The sequence below is a fragment of the Pelodiscus sinensis genome, chromosome 7 (assembly GCF_052426305.1).
Source record: "Pelodiscus sinensis isolate ZL-2025 chromosome 7, ASM5242630v1, whole genome shotgun sequence".
Taxonomy (NCBI): Eukaryota; Metazoa; Chordata; order Testudines; family Trionychidae; genus Pelodiscus; species Pelodiscus sinensis.
Window position 1 is genome coordinate 72655002 of NC_143058.1, and position 20202 is coordinate 72675203.

A 20202-nucleotide genomic window follows, 5' to 3' on the forward strand; every position below is an offset into this window, starting at 1 on the left:
TCAGTTTTCCTCAGAGCACAAAGAGATGAGGTAATGACTCTAGGGATATATCAGGCTCTTGATTTACATTCTGGTTCCCAATTGTTTCTAGAATACAGCCACTCTCTGAGTTGCGAACAGTCAAGTTATGACCGTTAGCACTTACGACTAAAGCTCCCATGGAGCGGTAGTAAAGGCGGTCCCCGAGTTATGAACGCGACCTGCGCTTACGGACAGCGCGGTCGCGTGTAACTCAGTGGGGTCCGAGTTACAAACAGATTGAGTTACAGCCAAGTGTTTGGTCCGTGACTCGTTCGTAACTCGGAGAGAGGCTATAAAACACTGTGCATTTCTGACTGTAAGTAGCAGAACTGCTTTTCTTTTCTACTTAGAATCATAGAATACTAGGACTGGAAGGGACCTCGAGAGGTCATCGAGTCCAGTCCCCTGACCTCATGGCAGGACCCAGTACTGACTAGACCATCCCTGATAGACATTTATCTAACCTACTCTTAAATATCTCCAGAGATGGAGATTCCACAACCTCCCTAGGCAATTTATTCCAGTGTTTAACCACCTGACAGTTAGGAACTTTTTCCTAAAGTCCAATCTAAACCTCTCTTGCTGCAGTTTAAGCCCATTGCTTCTTGTTCTATCTTCAGAGGCCAGGAAGAACTATTTTTCTCCCTCCTCCTTATGACACCCTTTTAGATACCTGAAAATTGCTATCATGTCCCCTCTCAATCTTCTCTTTTCCAAACTAAACAAGCCCAATTCTTGCAGTCTTTTTTCATAGGTCATGTTCTCTAGACCTTTAATCATTCTTGTTGCTCTTCTCTGGACCATCTCCAAATTCTCCACATCTTTCTTGAAATGTGGTGCCCAGAACTGGACACAATACTCCAACTGAGGCCTAATCAGAGCAGAGTAGAGCAGAAGAATGACTTCTCGTGTCTTGCTCACAACACACCTGTTAAATACTTAATATATTTCTTTCTGAGATAATACACCCAAATTCCCACTCTGCCACATACTGCTGGATTAAAAAAAAAAAGAGTCAGCTATGAAGTAGGAAAACAATGTTTTTCAGGATTGATACGTTGATGAATAAACATCACTCTAAATATTCAAAAAACATAATGGTGATCTGGGGTAGGATGCAAATGGTCCCAGCCCAGAGAAAGGAGAGCCAGGAAGAGGTGATGTGGAGTTTTCTGAGAATATTTCTTTCTTTACAAGAGCCTTCCTCCCCACATGGAAACAAAGTTTGGCAGTCTTGCACCATCTGCAGTATGATGTAGTAGCGTATATGATGCTCACCTGCCAGGTCTGTTCATATCCTCAGCACATGCTTAAATGTTGGGGTTATAAGCTTCAAATAGCCAGGGTAAGAGGTGCACTTTCAGTATAATAATTGATTTTAGAATTATCTTTTAAGAATTTTCTCTTTTCAGGTTCCCTGAAGTCACAGATTTCTGGGTCCTTCTTCATGAGCTATCCTAGCATGTAGTATACAGTATCTAGTGTCAGTGCAGCTGGTACACACACAAGGTCAGATACGCAGTTTTGTGTGTCATTTTTGCACACACAGAAAAAAGATTATTGTACTAAAATGACACACTGAATTTGGATTCAATCAAAAAACCCCAACCCTCTGATCAAAAGTAAATGTTGAGGGTCAGGAGACACCAAAAATAGTATGCAGGAAATATTATAAAATATAAAATAAATCCATTTAGGCATAATTTCTTCATAGCTAAAATGACAGAGAAAGAACACAACAATTCTCTGTCATGCACTTCTCATCTGAACCATTTAAACACTCTCCTTCTCCAGATAGGGGCCCAGTTATGCTTATGAAAGAAGCATCCCTCTATGCCTCCTGGCAAACAGTTATCCACCAGCCTTGAAAAGGAGTTCATGTATAAAGATGCAAGAACTCATTAGCAAGCAAGAGAGACTTTAACGTTTTCTCCCCACTTCATAAAATATATCCACAGAACTTAATTTTAAATTATTCTGAATACACATAGTAATAAAGAACGTGCAGTATCCCACAGCCTAAGGCAGATATATTATTTTATCACGCAACTTGATTTTGCACTGATATAATAATGTATTGCATTATATCACTCATGTTTTCTGACATGCACTGTTGTGGCCTACAAACAGCAATGGGTAGGGAGACTCAGCCACTCAGCTTTCTACGTATTTCCAACTAATTAGAGCCCTAGTCTACACTAAGAAGTTATTTCTAAATTACTCCCCTTATTTTAAAATAACAAGCAGAATATCCACACTATCAAGCCTGTTATTTCAAAATAAGGGATTGATTATTTAAAAATAACAACTCCTGTTTACCATGAGGAATAATGGTTATTTCAAAATAGTTATTTTGAAACAGCGGTAGTGTGGATGCTCCACTGCTGCTATTTCAAAATAACTATTCCCCAGAGTCATTGAAAGTAATTACTCTCCAGTGCTTTCTGGGGCTCTAAGTCGATGTAGCACATCCATATTAAGGGAGCCAGCCTTGGACTAATTTTGAGACTTACCTGTAGTATGAACACACTATTTCAAAATAGTTATTTGGGGAGTTATTATTTTGAAGTAAGTTACTGAAGATACGTCCTTTGAGATCTTTTTATAAAAGCCATCTGTTCTTTCATCATCTTTAAAGCCAGCATTTTGAAATTAGTTTAACTGTGTTCAGATAATTAAAGTGCTCGTAGAAAAGATTGGAGAATGAAAAAGAGCAGACTTAAACAAATAATATTAAAGGCACCTCCATAAAAGGAAGATTAATACCTGGCATATATTTCAGAAACAGTTTGTAAGTCAAGTTGGAAGCACAGTGAAGAATATTATTTTCTATTCAGTTTTCCCCTGAAACATTTGTGCTCCAGCTTTGCTCACAAAAATGACTTTTCAGTCTGTAGCCAAAATTAGTTTCATGATTAAATGTTAGTTTCACACCAAAGTAGAAGTCACTGTTTTTTCGAGTCAGCTTCCCCAAACAAAATTATCATTTCCATGCTCCGCAGCTAGCAAAAGTGCAAGGACAAATCAACCCTGACCATGCACATGTTTTGACTATTTCCCAAAGACAGAGCAGGACCTAAGTTTGGCTTTTTGGCAGACACCTTTCTCCACGGTTTTCCTCTCTTGGCCATTAAAGTGCTGATGAGCAGTAAAGGTATTTATGAATGGACAAATGTTTAGTTAATACAAGAGGAAGCCAGTTGAAATGTTGTATTTATCCATACTTATATTTGATCGGAGTGTTAGCAGATCAGGAAAGGATCACCAGACAGACTGGAAAAGGCCCTTCTGGTGCAGAAGAGCATGTAGAATGAGTGAATTGATGAAGCCAGCTTCTCCCAGCCATTCCCATACCCGCAAATTAGGTGCTCCACTGAACATCTATTTTGCAAACAATAGATGGACTATTCAGAAGTTTGACCTCAAGGGACTTCACTAATAGATACTTTAGATTCTGAAACATTAAAAAGAGCAGAACAAAATGCCTTCATTTGTAATTACTTGAATTGCTACAGGCAAAGCCTGAGTTTTCCACTCAAATGAGAGGGAAAGATGTGGATACAGGAGATCAAGCTAGATGATCTCATAATCCCTTCTGCCCTTAAACTATGAAGAAAACAAAGAAACAGTTTCATCCCGTTCAGATTCACTGAGTGTTCAATCATGGGACAAAACTTTTACAAAGAGTTCATGTTCCATGGATGGGGAGGTGCAGAACTACGAGGCTTCATGGATACAATATGTGCCATCTTGGAGTAAGCTGAGTGCACTTGAGGGATGTGAGTGGGGGGAAGGTGAAGAAGAGGAATGTTCCCAATGAGATAACTGCATATTAGGAAGAAGTGAGGTAGAGTAGAGCACACTCCCAGAAGGCTGATAGAATGAGGGTCAGGGCCATGTTCCTGGTGACAGCAGCCTGCAGGTACATCAACAAGGTAAGCAACAAAACTAGGTCTAGATGGAGGAAGAAGAAGACCTGGAAGTCAACACTGCTAGTGTTGCTTTAGAGACTTAAATTTAATTCACCACTACTGCATCAAGATAGTAGGCCACAGCTAATTTTGAGAATGCTAGGTTAGAAGTCTGCTCTTCCCAGAAGCTGACAGGTTAGGAGTCATCCTACTTCAGATGAAAAAATTTGCTTCCCTGGAGGCATTGTCTTTTCTCACTTGGTCTTCTTGCTCTGGTGCTCATGTTGACACTTGAAAGAGTCTGCCACGTCATTCAGAGATCAGCAGATGATAGCAAAAGGGTGGGGAAAAGAGCACAGAAGGAGACACAGTTCACCCAACACTTGAGTAACTGGGAAGGAGAGGAGATACTGGTATATGTTCTCCCAAAAGATGTATAAGAATAGCAGCAGCTCTGGGTCACCCCAGCTGCCTAAGGGCTTTCCCATGATTCCACAGGAAACCATATGGAGGACACCCTAAGATCAGGAATAGAAGCAGGTAAAGAGATGTTGGTTTAGGATGAGATGAGCTGAAAAAAAGAGGGAAGATGCAGTACTGCAGGAGAACTGCATGAAGAACTTGGGGTTCTCTTATGTGAGGGTCAGGAAATAAAGAAGGGAATTTGGAAAATTTGGGGCAAAAGGAGAGAATCAAATGGGAAATTTAGTACTAAGCTGTCCACAAATGTAAAATCAACTCTGGCTCTGAAACCCAGATAGCTAGAGAAGTAGAGACAGGCTAAGAGAAGACAAGTGAAAAGGATTTAGTAGTTGAGAAACGAAACTAAGATTAAACTTCACTGCTGAGTGGTCGAAGTGACTTTAATCTCACATGATGTGGCTATCCAAGCAACTGAGACTGTCATACTCTTCACACAAAATGTGCTTTTGGTCACTCTAACAATTGTTAGGAAAGAAGCATCTGATATTTAGAGGCAAAGAATCCTTACTCAAATAGGGTTTCACTCAAATTCTATGGCTAGGTCTACACTAGAGTCTTTTTTCAGAAAAAGCTACGAAAATTGCGCTCTGCAATTTGCATAGCTTTTTCTGATTGCTTTTCTGGAAGAGGCTTTTCCACCATTTGGCCCCATCTAGATGGTAGAACAAGATATACAGGGCTCCCAGAAAGAGCACGTTTGCTCTTCCGCAAAAAAAAAGCAGAAGAGCAAACGCATTCCCTGGACTTAGGGTCTAGATCTCGCAGTCTAGACATACCCTATTAGAAGATAAAGTGCATCAAATGAGATTGTACATTTCAGACTATGGCAGTAAGACCCAAATTTTGAAAATTTCTCTCTGACATTGGGTACCCTCTGAAAATCAGGACCTCTGAAAATCAGGCTCAAGTTGGGAACTCAAAAGAAATGATTCTTTGAAATGATGGAAACATTTTGTTCACACTCTCCTGGGGTTCAAACAGATATTAAAGAATCCCCAGTCCTTTTTGACACAACCAAACTTACACAAACTGTAAAGATTATAGCGGAAAGATTTTACAAGGCACAAGTATCTCCTTCCCCATAAAACAGCCCAAAGATCCCCAAAACATACCACCTTTCCCTAGAGGCATTGTAAAAGGCAGTTTTAGTGTGTTCTAGTCCTACACACAGAGAGAAACCTCGTAGAGGTTTGTGTTTTCTGTTCTTCAAGCCTACAGGACAAGATTCTATCTTCTTTGTTCACATTGAGATACTTAACTCTCTTGAGACCACATGTACAGTAAGCACTAATCAACATGAGTAAGCATTTAATTATTTTTACAGATTTACTAGGGAGCTGCGCCCCCTGCTCGCTACGCTCACCAAACCCTCCTCTCACTGGCCACTTTCCTGGCCAGAGAGTCTGTTAATCTTGCACTTAGCCTGGCTGCGCTGTCCATGGCCCCAAGTCACTCACACCCTTCTCCGCTCCCGCCCCACCACTCCCCTAGATGGGCCCCTGTATTCGAACCCTCTTGGCTCATCCCGCCCACTCCCTAAGCCAGCCCCCTGCACCCTTCCTGCTCCTGCCCCACCCACCAATAAAATAGTTTGTTCTCATGCAGAGTATGGAGCCTTTTCTGGAAGCTAGCACGGGGAAGAGCTGTGCTCTGCAGGCTTGTGGGCCTCACATGTAACTGAAAACCAAACACAATCAGTAAAACGGGGCCTAACTCCAAACAAATCCCCTTCATTCTGGTGCTCCTGAGCACCCGGCTCACTAGCAAGAGGCAGGGGCTGAGTTATGTGCGAGTAGCCAAGCGGGGAGAGAATTCCCTGCTCTCCATATCCAGTTACTGGTCATCTTTGTAGAGCCCCACATGTGCCCTTCCAGCTGGCACACGAGCTCCCACCACAGGGCTTGGACGTGCTCCATGCAGACAGGGTGCAATGGAGGGACATGGAACCATGGGGGAGCCCCCAGCTTTATGCACCTGAGAACCAAATCTTGGTGATGCGGGAAGAGTGCCCGGTGGGGTAATCTGTGTCACTAGTCCTTATCCTGGAGCTCCATGGCCCACAGATCACCCTCGTCCTTCCACCCCTACCACCTCCTCCATTCCTACACGCCCAACCCCCTGCCTCCATTTCTACACCCACCATCCTCCTTAACCCCTCCCACTCTCCCCCACTGCCCATCCCCCTCCTTCCATTCCTACCTCCATCTCCTTCCCCCATTCCTACATCCTCATCCTTCGCTAATCCCTTTCCCTCTGCACCTCCACACTGCCCATCCCCCTGCCTCCTTTCCTATATCCTCCTCACCCCCACCACCCTCCTTACCACACTGCCCATCCCCACATACACCCTCTCCCTCTTCTTCCCTCCCTAACCACACCCTGCCCCTCCCACAAATTCACTGAGCTGTGCACTTGGGCTCAGCCTAGCCTTTCTGAACAGGCCTGTTGGGGTTTGTGTAATGCTGTGTGAACAGCCTTTGGGGCAGCTTGGAAGGCTGTTTGGAGGCAGGGGAGGAGACGGATTCAGCTGCAGCCAGGGCTGGAGGGAGCTCTCCCTTAGGAAGTATATCCTTGTGCAGCATAGCAGGGCGACAGTGGGGGTCTGGGTGTGTCCTTTGTTTCCCAACAGCACTGGGGGGCTGGGACCTGGCGGTCAGAAGAGAATGGCTCATCACTCAGGCCCTATGTATGGTGTCGTACTTAAGTGTCTCATGGGTTGCATTGTCCAGCGTGCATGGCGAGGGGTTGGAGTGAAGCTGGGTCACTAATCTGCATGGCTGCTGTATGTAAAGCTCAGTGGGAGGAGGCCGCATGGCTGAGCGAGGAGGGGTGGCAGGATGCATAGTGATGTAATGATGTCACTCTGTCATCCCACAGGAAATTTTTCTTATGTATAGAGAGAGAAAAGGAATTCAAAACGATTCAACTATTGATAACCCTTTTAGGTCTGGCACTCTGTCCATCTCTCAAAACCATGGGACTAACTCATAATCCATTAGCTCTTTTCTATGTACAGAAAAGTTAGCTTTGCCGTTCCTCAATCTGAGGTGGATGTTCCCTCTGTCACACTAAAACTTTCCTGCACACTTCTCATGCGAGATCCAACAAAACAGTTTCGTTCATTTCTGGATATAAGTGAATCCGGTTTGCTTTCAACACAGAGGTTCTCAATGAAATTATATCTTTCAGACCACTGGAGTGTGCACCTCAAGAAAACAGATGCAACTGAGCTCAGTAGTATCTTATCCTTTTTTAAAAAAAATCATTTTCTTTGCCATAGTACAGTTGAAGTTAATTCTGATTTTTGCTAACTATTTAACACACAACTGAGGCTTGTTTTAGTGTGATAACGGAAGATACTTCTGAAATCTTACCTGATAGTGTAAAGCTGACTAATTTACGAGAATGTTGAGTTCCAGAAGCACCTTCATCCATGCCTTCCACACCTAACTAAAGAAGGAGACAAAAATAAAGGGTATCATGGTATTTTTCATTTGTTTTTGTATGCTGATGAAAATGATGATTAAATACTCAGAGGGATAATATTACCCATAGACAAAGCTATACTGTGAAAGCACCAGTACTTGTTTCTGTCTGTTTCTAATCCCTTGGAATTTCAAGAATACTGGTTATTTCTATGCTATATAGTGTCAATTCTGCAATACTGAGAATCTTCTGAACATACATAATTCATGAACAAGTAGGTGTGTGGAAGGTATTAACGAAGAACGTAAAAGCTCTTCTTCATAGGTTTCTGTGTCTTTTAAAAATGAATACTGTGAATTGGCATCTTATAGGTAAGCATTTAGGGCTGAAGAATAACATTGCCCTTTTAATGAATTATAGCTGCCAATGTGACGTTATGTAACCTCATGAACTGCAGATCTGTTTTTATGAATAGGATTTTATAAGTGAAAAACTGTTTTTGGATTAATTTGTTAGTTGTCTGTTAAGAATTGCTTTTGAAGAATCTATTATTATAACTGCTTTCAGACTAAATGCGCCATATTGTCTTATCCCCTGTGACAGGGCAGATATGCCCTGCACTGAAGGGGAGCGGGCTAAGTCCCTGTGGGCAGAGGAAGTCCCGCCCTTCTTCCCAGACTGGGCATGCTCCAACTGCTGGAGCTGTATAAAAGCCAGTGGAGCAGCTCAGTCTGGACGGACTGCCAGCAAGGCAGGAGCTCAGGCTGGAGCTCCTGAGTAGCTGCCGCAGCCCCAGCCCCGGCAGCAGCCCCAACCCCAGCCCCCCAGGAGCTGCAGCCCAGGCAGCAGCCGCTGCAGCCTCAGCGACAGCCCCAACACCAGGGACGGTTGGAAGTGTCCCAGGGCAGAGGTCTGTCCCTCCGGGAGCTCAGCACTTTTCGGCAGGACACCCCGCTGACCAGGTGGTGGAAGTGTCCACCGTGAACAGGGCCCTGGGTTGGGATGCGGAGGAGTGGGAGGGCCCGGGTCTCCCTACCTCCCTGCCTTGCAACACTTGCTTCCTTGATAGCCAGGGGAGACTCACTGGAGGCCTAGGCCTCCAGGCCAGAAAGCCTTTCAGAGAGAGACCACAGACCTTTTTGGACTAGGCCAGTGGGCCATATTTCCCGAGTCAGGGGCACTGAACTTTGGACTAGGCCGGTGGGCCATATTTCCCCTGAGCAAGGGATATCACGGGGGAGGGGAGGCTTCCCCTCGGGAGGGGGGGGGCACACCCCGTGACATCAAGATGCTGTTAGTTCTATTGCTTTAAGTGCAACAAATGTGAGCTGACACTGCGCAGCTAGTACTTCCCTGTACCATTTATTACCTTACACAGTGTTTCTTAAAGTGTTCTGTGGGCCAAGAGGAGCTGCAGGATGCCGACTGGAAACGGCAAACTTGAGCCAATGGGAGCCACGAGGCTCCATAGCTGTGAACCCTTTAGGTAAACAAAGCAGCTTTTCCAGAAGTGGGCCCGGGGAACACTTTGAGAAACTGACCCAACGCAAAATACATGTGTGACGGGGCGCTCCCGCCCCGCACTCGGAAGGATCCGGGCGAGGGGCGTGCGAGACCCTGGGGGGACAGCAGGACCGTCGTGGGGACATGGGACCAGGCAATGGCCCCCCTGGCCGGCCCCGAGGGACGCGGGGAGCATGAAGCGTTGGCAGGGAACGCCCCCGGGGCTAGAGTGGCCAATGGTGATGCCATACGGGGCGACTCAGGGGTGCGGGCAGATGATGTCAACGGCAACTCGGAGGCGCGGGCAGATGATGTCACCAGGGGTGACTCAGAGTCGTAGGGGCAATGACATCAGGAGCCCTGCTGGAGAGGGATTTAAAAAGAAGTCTCACCAGCCAGGAGGAGGAGGGAGACCGAGAGACGCTCGAGCGGACGAATGGTGAGCAGGGGGAGCCAGAGTGGACCTGCCCCTAGGGAGACGGAGTAGGAAGCAGCCCAGGGCACGGTCGTGGAGCCCGTGAGCGGGTGGGTTTAGGGACAATACCCCATCTGCTGAGCAGGGATAGGCAATCCCTGCCATAGGGCCCTGGGCCAGGATTCGACAAGAGGGAGGGCCTGAACCTCCCTACTCCATCATCCGGAGTGAAGCAAGTCGCACAGCTAGGTATGCGAGACGGGCAATTCGGGTCTCCTTCGAAAGCGTAGGGAAGCTGGGATTTTCTTGTCGAGGCATGAGACTATGTCGGGCTTAGAGGCACAAGGAGTGTAATAATAAATAGGGTGGTGGTAGTAAACAACCTCTCGAGGCAACGTGGTCCTTTTACACGTGGTGGAGAACGTGGGTAAGATACTTGCACCCTACCTGACTGGCCCTGGCCAGATGGCCTACTGAGGCATGGCAGACAAAGATGCCCTGTGCTATTACAAGGTCAAAGAGGTGATCCTGGATCAACTGGGTATATCCCCGGAGACCTATCAGCAGGTGATAGGTCAACGAGTGAGGAAGGCCGGCATGAGATGGCTAGAACCCGCGAACAAATCAGAGTTACAGGTGGCTGAGCAGGTGATACTAGAGCAATACATAAGGATCCTATTAGTGGATGGACAAAAGTGGGTACGCCCCCACCTGCCCGATTCGCTAGAAGAGGCGACCCACTTGATGGAGCGCTTCATAGCGGCAGAAGGGATGGAAGAAAAGCATCCAACATCCACCCAGGCCATGCCCAGGAGAGGAATTCACCTCACAGTCGGGACAGAGCAACCATCCTGCATGGGGTATAGCCGCCGACCACCCTGGGGACCGGCAACAGAGCAGAAGCTGGCGCCAGTCTGGAACCAACCAGGCAGTGGGGGAAACCAACCAGGGGCAAGTGGCTTCCCGGAATCAGCCACTAGTCTGAATCAGCGGCTGAATCAGGGCTCCTGGGGCAGAGCAGCTGGGGTGCTGCCAGTTTGGTCCCATAGCTCTGCTCCTCGGCGCTGCGGGACCAACCCAGCAGCACTCCAGCTGCTCTGCCCCCGGCTTCCCCGATTCAGCTGCTGGTCAGTTTCAGCAGTGGCTGAATCGGGGAAGCCGGGCGCAGAGAAGCTCCAATTGTTCGGCTGCCCTGATCACTTCGGGGTTCCCGATGGTGCCAGACCATCAGGAGTACCGGAGCAGTGGATGCCGGACCAATGGAGTTTTACTGTATATCTTTGGGACAGTTGGACTGAACACCAACGGTAATAAGAACTGTAGAGTTTTTAGTTTCCTTTTTTTGGCTTATGATGACTTATATTGATTTTTTGTTCCAAACATTCATTAAGAAAAAGTCCTTGCTGATTCTGTGTATATTTTTTTCTGAGGAGTCATTCAATCATTTAAGACCACACTACCGTATTAAGTCATGGCAACAAACTACCTACAAGAGTAGTACTTTTTTTTAAACAGAAAAAATGCCTCAATTGAATTTGATTACCATAAAAGTAAAAATATAGCAATGTTACAGCAGCATCACTGCAATGAAATTTACAAGGCTGCATTTTTCTGGCATGTAATCTAACACAATTACAATGAAATACAATCATAAATACAAATCTTTCACCTATTTACTGTATACACACATGCACTGAGTACCCGGACTACATAAAATTCTTAAAAAGGAGGAATGCGAAGTTGAAAAAAATACCAATGATCTAGACTAAATTGCAACATTCAGTATCCACAACTGAAAGTCATCAGTGGATTGTCTGGCTACACATTATATTATTAAATAAACAAAATGTACTGTGGAAAATTATTTAAATTGGCTACATAGTGATATACTGAAATAAGTACAATACTGAGTTAGGAAGCCTTGCAGTGTACATAATAATGCATTTATGTAACAGAACAACTGAATTATTTAAACAACTGATTAAAACTATTTACTTTAAAGACTAGTTATTCCACAAGAGCGCATTTAGTACTGCGATAAATAGCAATTGTGAGATGTTGAAGAAAATGCACTACAAGATACTGAAGGAATAGTCACGCACGAGAATACAATTATTTTCAGGGATTATCAGGTATTTTTCCATTCACACTGGTAAGTTTCCATTTTAATCAGTGAGAAACTTTTGGTAGTTTTACCTACTTTTAGAAGTACAGGCTGAACCTCTCCAAACCAGAACCCAACTGGTGCCGTACCACAGAATTTGCTGAATCACAGGAGGTCAATATTGTCTAGTATTACCAACACTTTCACTGCTTACCGGGCTCTTAGAATACATTTACGGGTATATCCGAGCTAAATAACAGAACAGAACACCGAGAGCAACGGCTGGTGACTCTAAACAAACTTTATGGAATCATGAGAAACATGTAAGTGTACATCTGGCTAACTACAATCATGCCAGACCACAGATGTTGCCAGACCCGAGAGTGCAGGACTAGAGAGGTTCAACCTGTAATTAACAGTCCAATAAATGGAAGTTTTAGTCTTCTCAAGCTTGAGATATGGGTAAACCCAAACTCATGAAAGATGTGTGTTATGTATATAAGGCGGTTTAGATTATGGATTCTATTCATATTTCTCCTTAGTACATCACACCAGAGAAAATAACTCAGCATACACATTGAATCATGCCTAGTCTTTTCAGTTTGTTTTATCAGCGGTTATGAAATAACTAAATAGAAAGTGCCCTGAATTTTGGGTATAGCCAAAAAATGAATATCAAGAATTGCTTACAACAAATAACTTAGTAGAGCACAAAAGTCTCAGAGGGGTAGCCGTGTTAGTCTGCAACTTTAAAAATCATGCGTGAGTGTGTGTGTGTGTGTGGTATATTATAATGAGCTTTCACGGGCAAAAGCAACTTCCTTTCTAAGGTCTACAAGACTACTCACTTTTACTAGAGCAGTTTATTCAGGACACATGCAAATAACATGCACATGATAACACTGACTTTCTTGATCTTGAAAGGTGCCAACTGCTGCTCTGTAAGATGCTCAAGACTCTAAACAACCACTGGAGTTGCATAGCACTTTACAGGATTAGGCCCAAGACACACAATTCCCAAAATATTATCAAGTGGTTCAGTGTGCTTAGATGTGCTCTGCTATGGATTCTTCTAAATTTCCTAGTCTACAGTTCACAATTTTCTCTCAATATTGCATTATAGTCAAACACATTTCTCGTTTAGCAGAAAGCCCTAGTTAATGGAAAAATTATATTCAGCAAGGGTGCATCTACACAGCACCCTAAATTCAAAATAGCTTATTTTGAAATCTGGCGTGTCTACACAGCACCAAATTTTAAAATAACACACTATTTCAAGCCATTCCTTATCGCAACAAGATTTACCAGGATGACAAAATAGCACACCCGTTATTTTGAAAAATATTTCAAAACAACAGTTGGCTTGTGTAAATGCGGAGTAGCTAATTCATGATACCTCCGGTATCCCAAAACAGCCGTGCTGTGTAGACGTATCCCAGCTGAATTGTATTTGATTGAATACAATTGCATCTGCCTACTATCAAATGACATTAAACAGGTTTCAACTTTGTGTGTGGACAAAATATATGCAAGTCAGTCTGGACTGAAACAGTTCAGTTGTCTGCCAAGACTAAGAAAGATATCACGAAGGTTCCATATTTACTGCATCTTCCTTTCTGTATTATGTGTGCATAGTTCGCAAGAATTCTAACCAGGTCTTCAATCTCAAGTTGGGATCTGAGGGTGAAAATGGGCTGTTTCCATCTCCTGTACAGAGCTACTGAAGAACAAATTATTTTCTTAGGACTGCACATGTGTAACTATCCTCTTCAAATAATATCTTCAGTTGCAACTATGTATTTCCATTAGAACCCAATAGGAGTGCACAATTACAACTGAGAATATAATGTAGCTTTTTGCGTGTAATTTTAAATGAAGAGGTTACAGGCTTTAAAAAGCAATAGCAGTAGTAAGTTGTCAGCTTCTATGCAGGCCAGTTTTCAGAGGAAGATAAGACAAACTTTGGCTAGTGGGATGAACAACTAATTTGAAGACAGAAAAGTTTAATACTAAGACAAACAAATCCTGGATTCTATTCCAAGTTCAAAATGGAACATGCAATAGAGATTGCAGGCCCTTCTGACCCATCTCCTGCTCCCTGCTTCTTTCCTTGGCTCCTCCATCTTAATCCTCATCCCAGTCCTCCCTGACTCTTGTCCTACCCCATCCAAACCCAACTCACTATCCCAATTTCAACTCTCCCTTACACATCTCCATGTCCCAGTGCCCATCCTTGTGCTAACTCTTCCTCCCCATTTCTGCCAAAGGTTTCCCCTCCATGCTCATCCCCCGGTAAAGTCTAGCTACATTCCAGGCATGCTGCAGCTTTGTCCCCAAATCCTCCCTCTTTCTACACACTCTCATGTGGTAGCCAGGGAGCACTGAGAGTACATGAGAGAGAGTCTTTTTGCTTTTGGTTCTCATACCTGATGCCACTGTGATCCCAGGCACCTCAGAGAAACAATTTCAGATACAATTCTGCCCTTCAAATTTAGGTGCCAAATTCTAGCAAACTCTACTGAGCTTGTGTGAATTGGGATTGTCAAAGGCTCACAACTTGTCCAAATTTCTGTGGAATTTGTACATGGCTAGGAAAAGGCAGGCACTGTTGCTAAATATCAAGTGGTTGTGATTCTCAACATAACTCTTTTGCCCATGCTAAATATATGCATTTCCTAACCTAATTCTGAGAAATAGTTAAATTGTTTTGGCTCATACTTTCTAAAAAGATTCACCCTGAAGTATAAACACAGCATGAAAACTTCCATCCCAACCAGTTTGGCAAAGTTATAAGCAATTGAAAACAAAGTCTTATCATGAAAAGTACTAGACAACTTTAACAGCAGTCCCTGCTTCTGCGCAGCCTATAACACAAATGGATTGTATCAAATCAGATCACTTTTTGAAAAGTTCTAATTAATGGCAAAACTAAGAGACTGGTGTTGATATTAAGCAGGTTTGACTGACAGGTTAATTATCTCCTTACACATAAATTACAAACAGATATAAAGACTAAACTTACCATCACAGCAGGGTTTTTCACAGTGATACATGGGGTAGAAGCTCGCAAAGCTCCACTGACACCATGGTAGTATTTAAAACAGATCTTAATTTCAGCTGGGAAAACAAACAAATGAACAGTTACGTGGAATCCAAACATTGTGAACATGGGACAGGGCAATGGCAGCCCCCTGTTTATGAGAAAACTCAGTTGAATCATAGTCCACTCATGAAATGACTGATAGGCTGTTTTGCTAACATGATTTGTTAATGTATCCCATCTCCATTATAAAGGCAAATCAAAACTCATTGGCATTTATTTCCTCTCAAATTCTGGAAAACTGAAAATCTCTCTCCTTCCTAAAGAGGAAAAAGCCAAATCCCGAAACCACTTAAAAGCCCGTTAAAACCTGGTGGCACGCTCACAAAAAATCACTTGGGAAAAAAGATAATGAGTTTTAGCATGTGGTTTTGTCCACATTAAAGCATCAGCCAAGACAGATATTGATCTGCTTTTTATAAGTCTTCTGGAGCCTAATAACAAGGGGATATGAACACTGAATATAGCATTTAGTCTTAGCATTCACTTGTGAAGGAAATTCCATTTTACTCTAAAAATTAAAGATCAATTCAAATTACTTAAGCTCTTCAACAGACCTAGAAATGGATTTCTTGCAACTCAAGATCCCATAATGTATTGCATGCAAGCTGTTTTATGCTTAAACTATTTTTTCATATCTTTATTAAACCCTGCAAATGGTATAGCCCTAGATATAGCTACTTTTCAACATTTGGTCAGTTTAATTGAAGATATTTTGTATAATGATATTTTATGCTATAATTAAAAAAACTATTTGGCTTCTCAAAGGGAAAATGTCATACACATATGCTCAGATTAATATATGAATGTTTTAGATGACTGTAAGAAGTGCTAGGATCAATTATACCACAGGCGGCCAACCTATGGCTCTGGAGACACCGGTGGCTCTTCTGAAGTTAATATGCAGCTCCTTGCTCAGGCACTGACTGGGGCTGCAGCTACAGGTGCAAACTTTCCAGTGCTCAACTCCGGGCTCCACCTCCTCCTCCACATGTATTGAACCCTCGCTCCTTCCCTCCCCTACAGAGCCTCCTGAGTGCCATGAAACAGACAACTGCAGTGGGCAGGAGGTGCGGGGAAGGAAGAGGAGGCCCTAATCGGTGGGGCTGCTGGTGAGCAAAAGATACTGGAGATGGGAAAGGAGGCCCCTGATGGGAACTGCTGACAAATTACTGTAGCTCTTTGGCAACGTACTTTGGTAAACAGTGGCTCCTTCTCAGGCTCAGGTTGGCCACACCTGAATTATACTGGGATAAAAATTTACCCAAGAGGTAAAAGCTGGGGCTCTGTCTAAATTGCATATGAAATTTTTTTTAAAAACATGTGGCTACTGTTCTTGAGTACAGAATGGTTGGTTCTTTATTCTACAGTTACTGTGGCTATCAAAAGTGTTAGTGTGAATCCCACTGTAGTCAGACATCCCACCTTATGCACACCAGATTGGAGAATTCTGAACAGCAATTTATGCTAGAGCCACCCACGTACCTTGCGTCTCCTTGTGCTCCTGTGTGAGGGGAGAGAGGCTGGGGCAGTCACTGCCCTCCTTCACTTCCCTTGGATTCTAGGTCCAGAGCTTCTGAGAACTCAAAACGTGGGGCTGGAGGATAGGCCATGGGAACTGCTCTGACTACAACGCCTAACCCCCTCCCCGCCCTGCCTACAATTACTGTAGTGTAAGTAACTGTTCTTTCTTAAAGCGAAGATGCACAGAGTTTAAGGTCAGATGCCATCTAGTCTGACCTCTTGAATGTTACAGGCCATTGAATTTCACCTATTTATCCCCATATTGAGCCAAGTAAATTACACATTATTCAAATACAAGTTGTAATTGATTAACAAATCTCTTTTCCAGAAAGGTGCCCTGTCTTGATTTGAAGACATCAAGAGATTGAGAATCCACCACTTCCCTTGATTGTTTGTTCCAGAGATTAATCACCTCCCTACTACAAATGAATGCCTGGTTTCAAATTCAAATGTGCCTTATTTCAGCTTCCAATCACTGATTTTTATGCCCTTCTCTATTAAATTAAAAAGCCCATTAATTCTTGTTATTTTTCTCCCCAATGAAAGTACTGGTACACTATGATCAAGTCACCTCCGTTTTTTCTGACACACTAAAAATTTTACTGAAAGGCATTTTCTTCAACTCTGAAAAAATCTGATCGCTTTTTTGCTCCCTCTCTACAATTTAAAGAGAATGCTGAAAAAATTAGACACCAGAACTGTTCACAGTATTCCAATATATGAACTCTATAGTCTGTGGAGAGCAACTGCACTCAGCCCACCTTTCAATTTGATTAGCTCATCACTAAAAGGGAATGGCTTGAAATCTCAAAGAGCATGACGAGAAAAGGTGCAGTACAGTTGTCAGACACCCACTAGGTTCTGTCTTGCTGTTCCAGGCAGTGAGGGAAATGAGAAGACGGGAGATGGCCTATCCTTTTTGCCCTTTTACAAGAGCATGAGGTGGCACAGGAGGCCTGCATAGCCCCAACAAACTGCTATTTAAAATACTCTAATCTGGTAGGGCAAGACGTTCTCACACATACAACACTGACACAATACTCTCAAACATATAGGCTATGTCTAGACTGGCATGATTTTCCGCAAATGCTTTTAACGAGAGCGTCTAGATTGGCACGGACGCTTTTGCGCATAAGCACTTTTTGCAGAAAAGTGTCCGTGCCAATCTAGACGCAGTTTTGCGCCAGAAAGCTCCGATCGCCATTTTCGCCATCAGGGCTTTTTTGCGCAAAACAGTTCTCAGCTGTCTACACTGGCCCTCTTGTGCAAAAGCATTTGTGCAAGAGGGCTTTTTCCCAAATGGGAGAGTCATTGTATTTGCGGAAGAACACTGACAATCTTACATTAGATCGTCAGTGTTCTTGCGCAAATTCAAAGTGGCCAGTGTAGACAGCTGGCAAGTTTTTCCGCAAAAGCAGCCGCCAGTCTAGATGCAGCCATAATTTATATATTTTCCTTTTCTCCTTTTGGTAGTCTGCTGATGATAGACTATACCTTCAGTATTAGGAATAATAATTAATACTGAAGGGCAGATTGCATCACTGTTTTCAGTGGAACATCTGTGGATCTCTGAGCACTTTACAGAGGTGGGTTTTGTAAGGAAGCTCCTCATTACAGTCAGGATTAAAGAGCTCCTCCAAACACAATCAGCCCCAATCCAGTGCATCAGTGAAATTTGTTAAGCCTGGAAAGGGCTGGTCCTTTAAAAGGAAGATCTCTGCCTAGTGCGGGGCAGCACTACAAAGGAACTCCGAGCTCTTCGACCCTAGACACAAGGGATGCTGACTTGGAAAACCACTGAACATTTTGACCTCCAGGCCCTCTCAGAAAGGAAAAAGTTCAGTTCTTCTCTCTCTTTTCCCCTAAGTTTTCTGAAGATCCTAAACTTTGCCTTCTGTGAGATGCAGAAGCTTCTTGCCATTTTTTACTACTTTATCCCATAATGGGACAGATGATCTGAACAATACAGCTAAATGGATGCGCCCCGGCTTCTGAGACAGGAGCACTGCCACCTTTTTCCTAAGGGAGGTCTCAGATAGGGATATTAAATATCTGTTAATTGAATAGTCAATTAACCTCTTGAAATCTTATCGATTACTCAACTATTCTATAGTTCCGGGGGGGGTGAGGCCAGCAGCCAGTGTGCCACTCCTGAGGAGCCGTCTGCCACTCTGTACTGCTGCTTCTGTATCAGAGGCAGCAGTGTGGGGTACCAGGTAGGAGCTGGTCCATGAGGGGATCCAGTTTAAAAACCAGTCCCCTTTGCGGACCAGCTGCCTGTCATCCCGCGCTGCTGCCTCTGATATAGAGGCAGTTGCACAGGGTGGCAACAGCCCCTGTCCACGGGGGGCAGGGCTGAGCTCCCGGGCTCAGTGCAAGCCAAAACTGAGCTGGGCTGCCTGCCTGCCTGGCTCCTAATGCACTTTAAATGCAGAGCTGCAGGGGGGTTAGATCGTGGACCCAGCGCGAACCAGGACTGAGCTAGGCTGCTGGCCAGCCTGCTAAAATAATTACTGGTGGGGAAGCAGGGAAATGCATGTAGTCTATAGCAGTGTTTCTGAAAGCCAAAAGTCAAGATTGTCTAATATAATTGTGAGGGCAGATGCTGTATGCTTATAACATACTCCCTGTGCCCGGTTGACTTGAGCATATTGTCTTTCTTACACACTGTTATTGATCACTGCTTGGTAGGGAAACTGTGACAATAACCAGAAACTGATTATATTTGTGGGATTTCCTAAGCATTCTGAAAGCATTCTCTGTAAAAACACCATGTAGTTACTAGGATGGCCTTTCTTAATGCCTGGGTTAGAAGATCTGCTACAGTGCTTTGTACAACATCTATTTCTGTATAAAACTAACTGGAGAAATGCATGTACAAGCATACAGCATCTGCCCTCACAATTATATTAGACAATCTTGATTTTTGGCTTAAAAAAATCCAACAGCATGAATAAAAAGTACCCAATTTAGCAGTTAAAGAACTGATTTAATATCAAACATGCAGTTAAATTCCAAGGGAAGTAAGAGCTTTCCAGAACATACATTTTTGCAAGCAGCAACATAAAGTGGTATTGTACTTAAGCTATAACAGTGTAGAGGTCCTTCAGCACTGTACGTGTCAATCCTCTTATGGACTGGAGAGGGCACTCTTTCACAATACTCAGAGGGGTAACTGTGTTAGTTTGTAACTGAAAAAACTTAAAAAGCCTTAAAAAACAACAAATAGTCCTGCAGCATCGTAGAGACTAACAAAAAATGTAGATAGTATCAAGAGCTTTCGTGGGCACAAGACACTTCTTCAGATGAATGGAGCAAGGGGTCTAGAGGTACAAATAAATAGCATAAAAAGAAGGGAGTTGGAGAGGGAAAGGAGAAAAACAAAATAAAAAAAACCCTTGTCAGTCAGACTGTATCTTCTAAATGAGGCTAATACAGTAGGCTGGAAGTGCTTGATACTTAGCTTTAGATGTCTTTTGGGTGTTGAATATAATGGCCCATCCAGTTCATGTCTTTATACAAACCTTGGTTAAATGTGTCAAATTTACATATGAAGGCAAGTTCCACAGTTTCTCTCTCTAGCTGGTTTCTGAAGTTGCTTTGTAAGAGGATAGTCACTTTTAGATCCATTAATAAGTGCCTGGGTGAGTTAAAATGTTCCCAACAGATTTCTGTGTGTTACTATTTGAATATCTGATTTGTGTCAATTAATATT

At 43.6% G+C, this 20202-nt stretch overlaps 1 protein-coding gene across 5 annotated transcripts in view; it reads right to left on the bottom strand.

Annotated features, from left to right (window-relative positions):
• The window catches only part of HECW2 (HECT, C2 and WW domain containing E3 ubiquitin protein ligase 2), a 263367-nt gene that overhangs the window by 106739 nt on the left and 136426 nt on the right, over positions 1-20202 (bottom strand). For all 5 annotated transcript variants that reach the window (XM_075934227.2, XM_006117907.5, XM_089779881.1 and 2 more), the window contains 2 exons: positions 14886-14980; positions 7790-7865 (listed from right to left, as the gene is read on the bottom strand). In XM_075934227.2, the coding sequence (XP_075790342.2) occupies positions 7790-7865; positions 14886-14980 (171 nt within the window). The remainder of the gene's footprint in view (positions 1-7789; positions 7866-14885; positions 14981-20202) is intronic.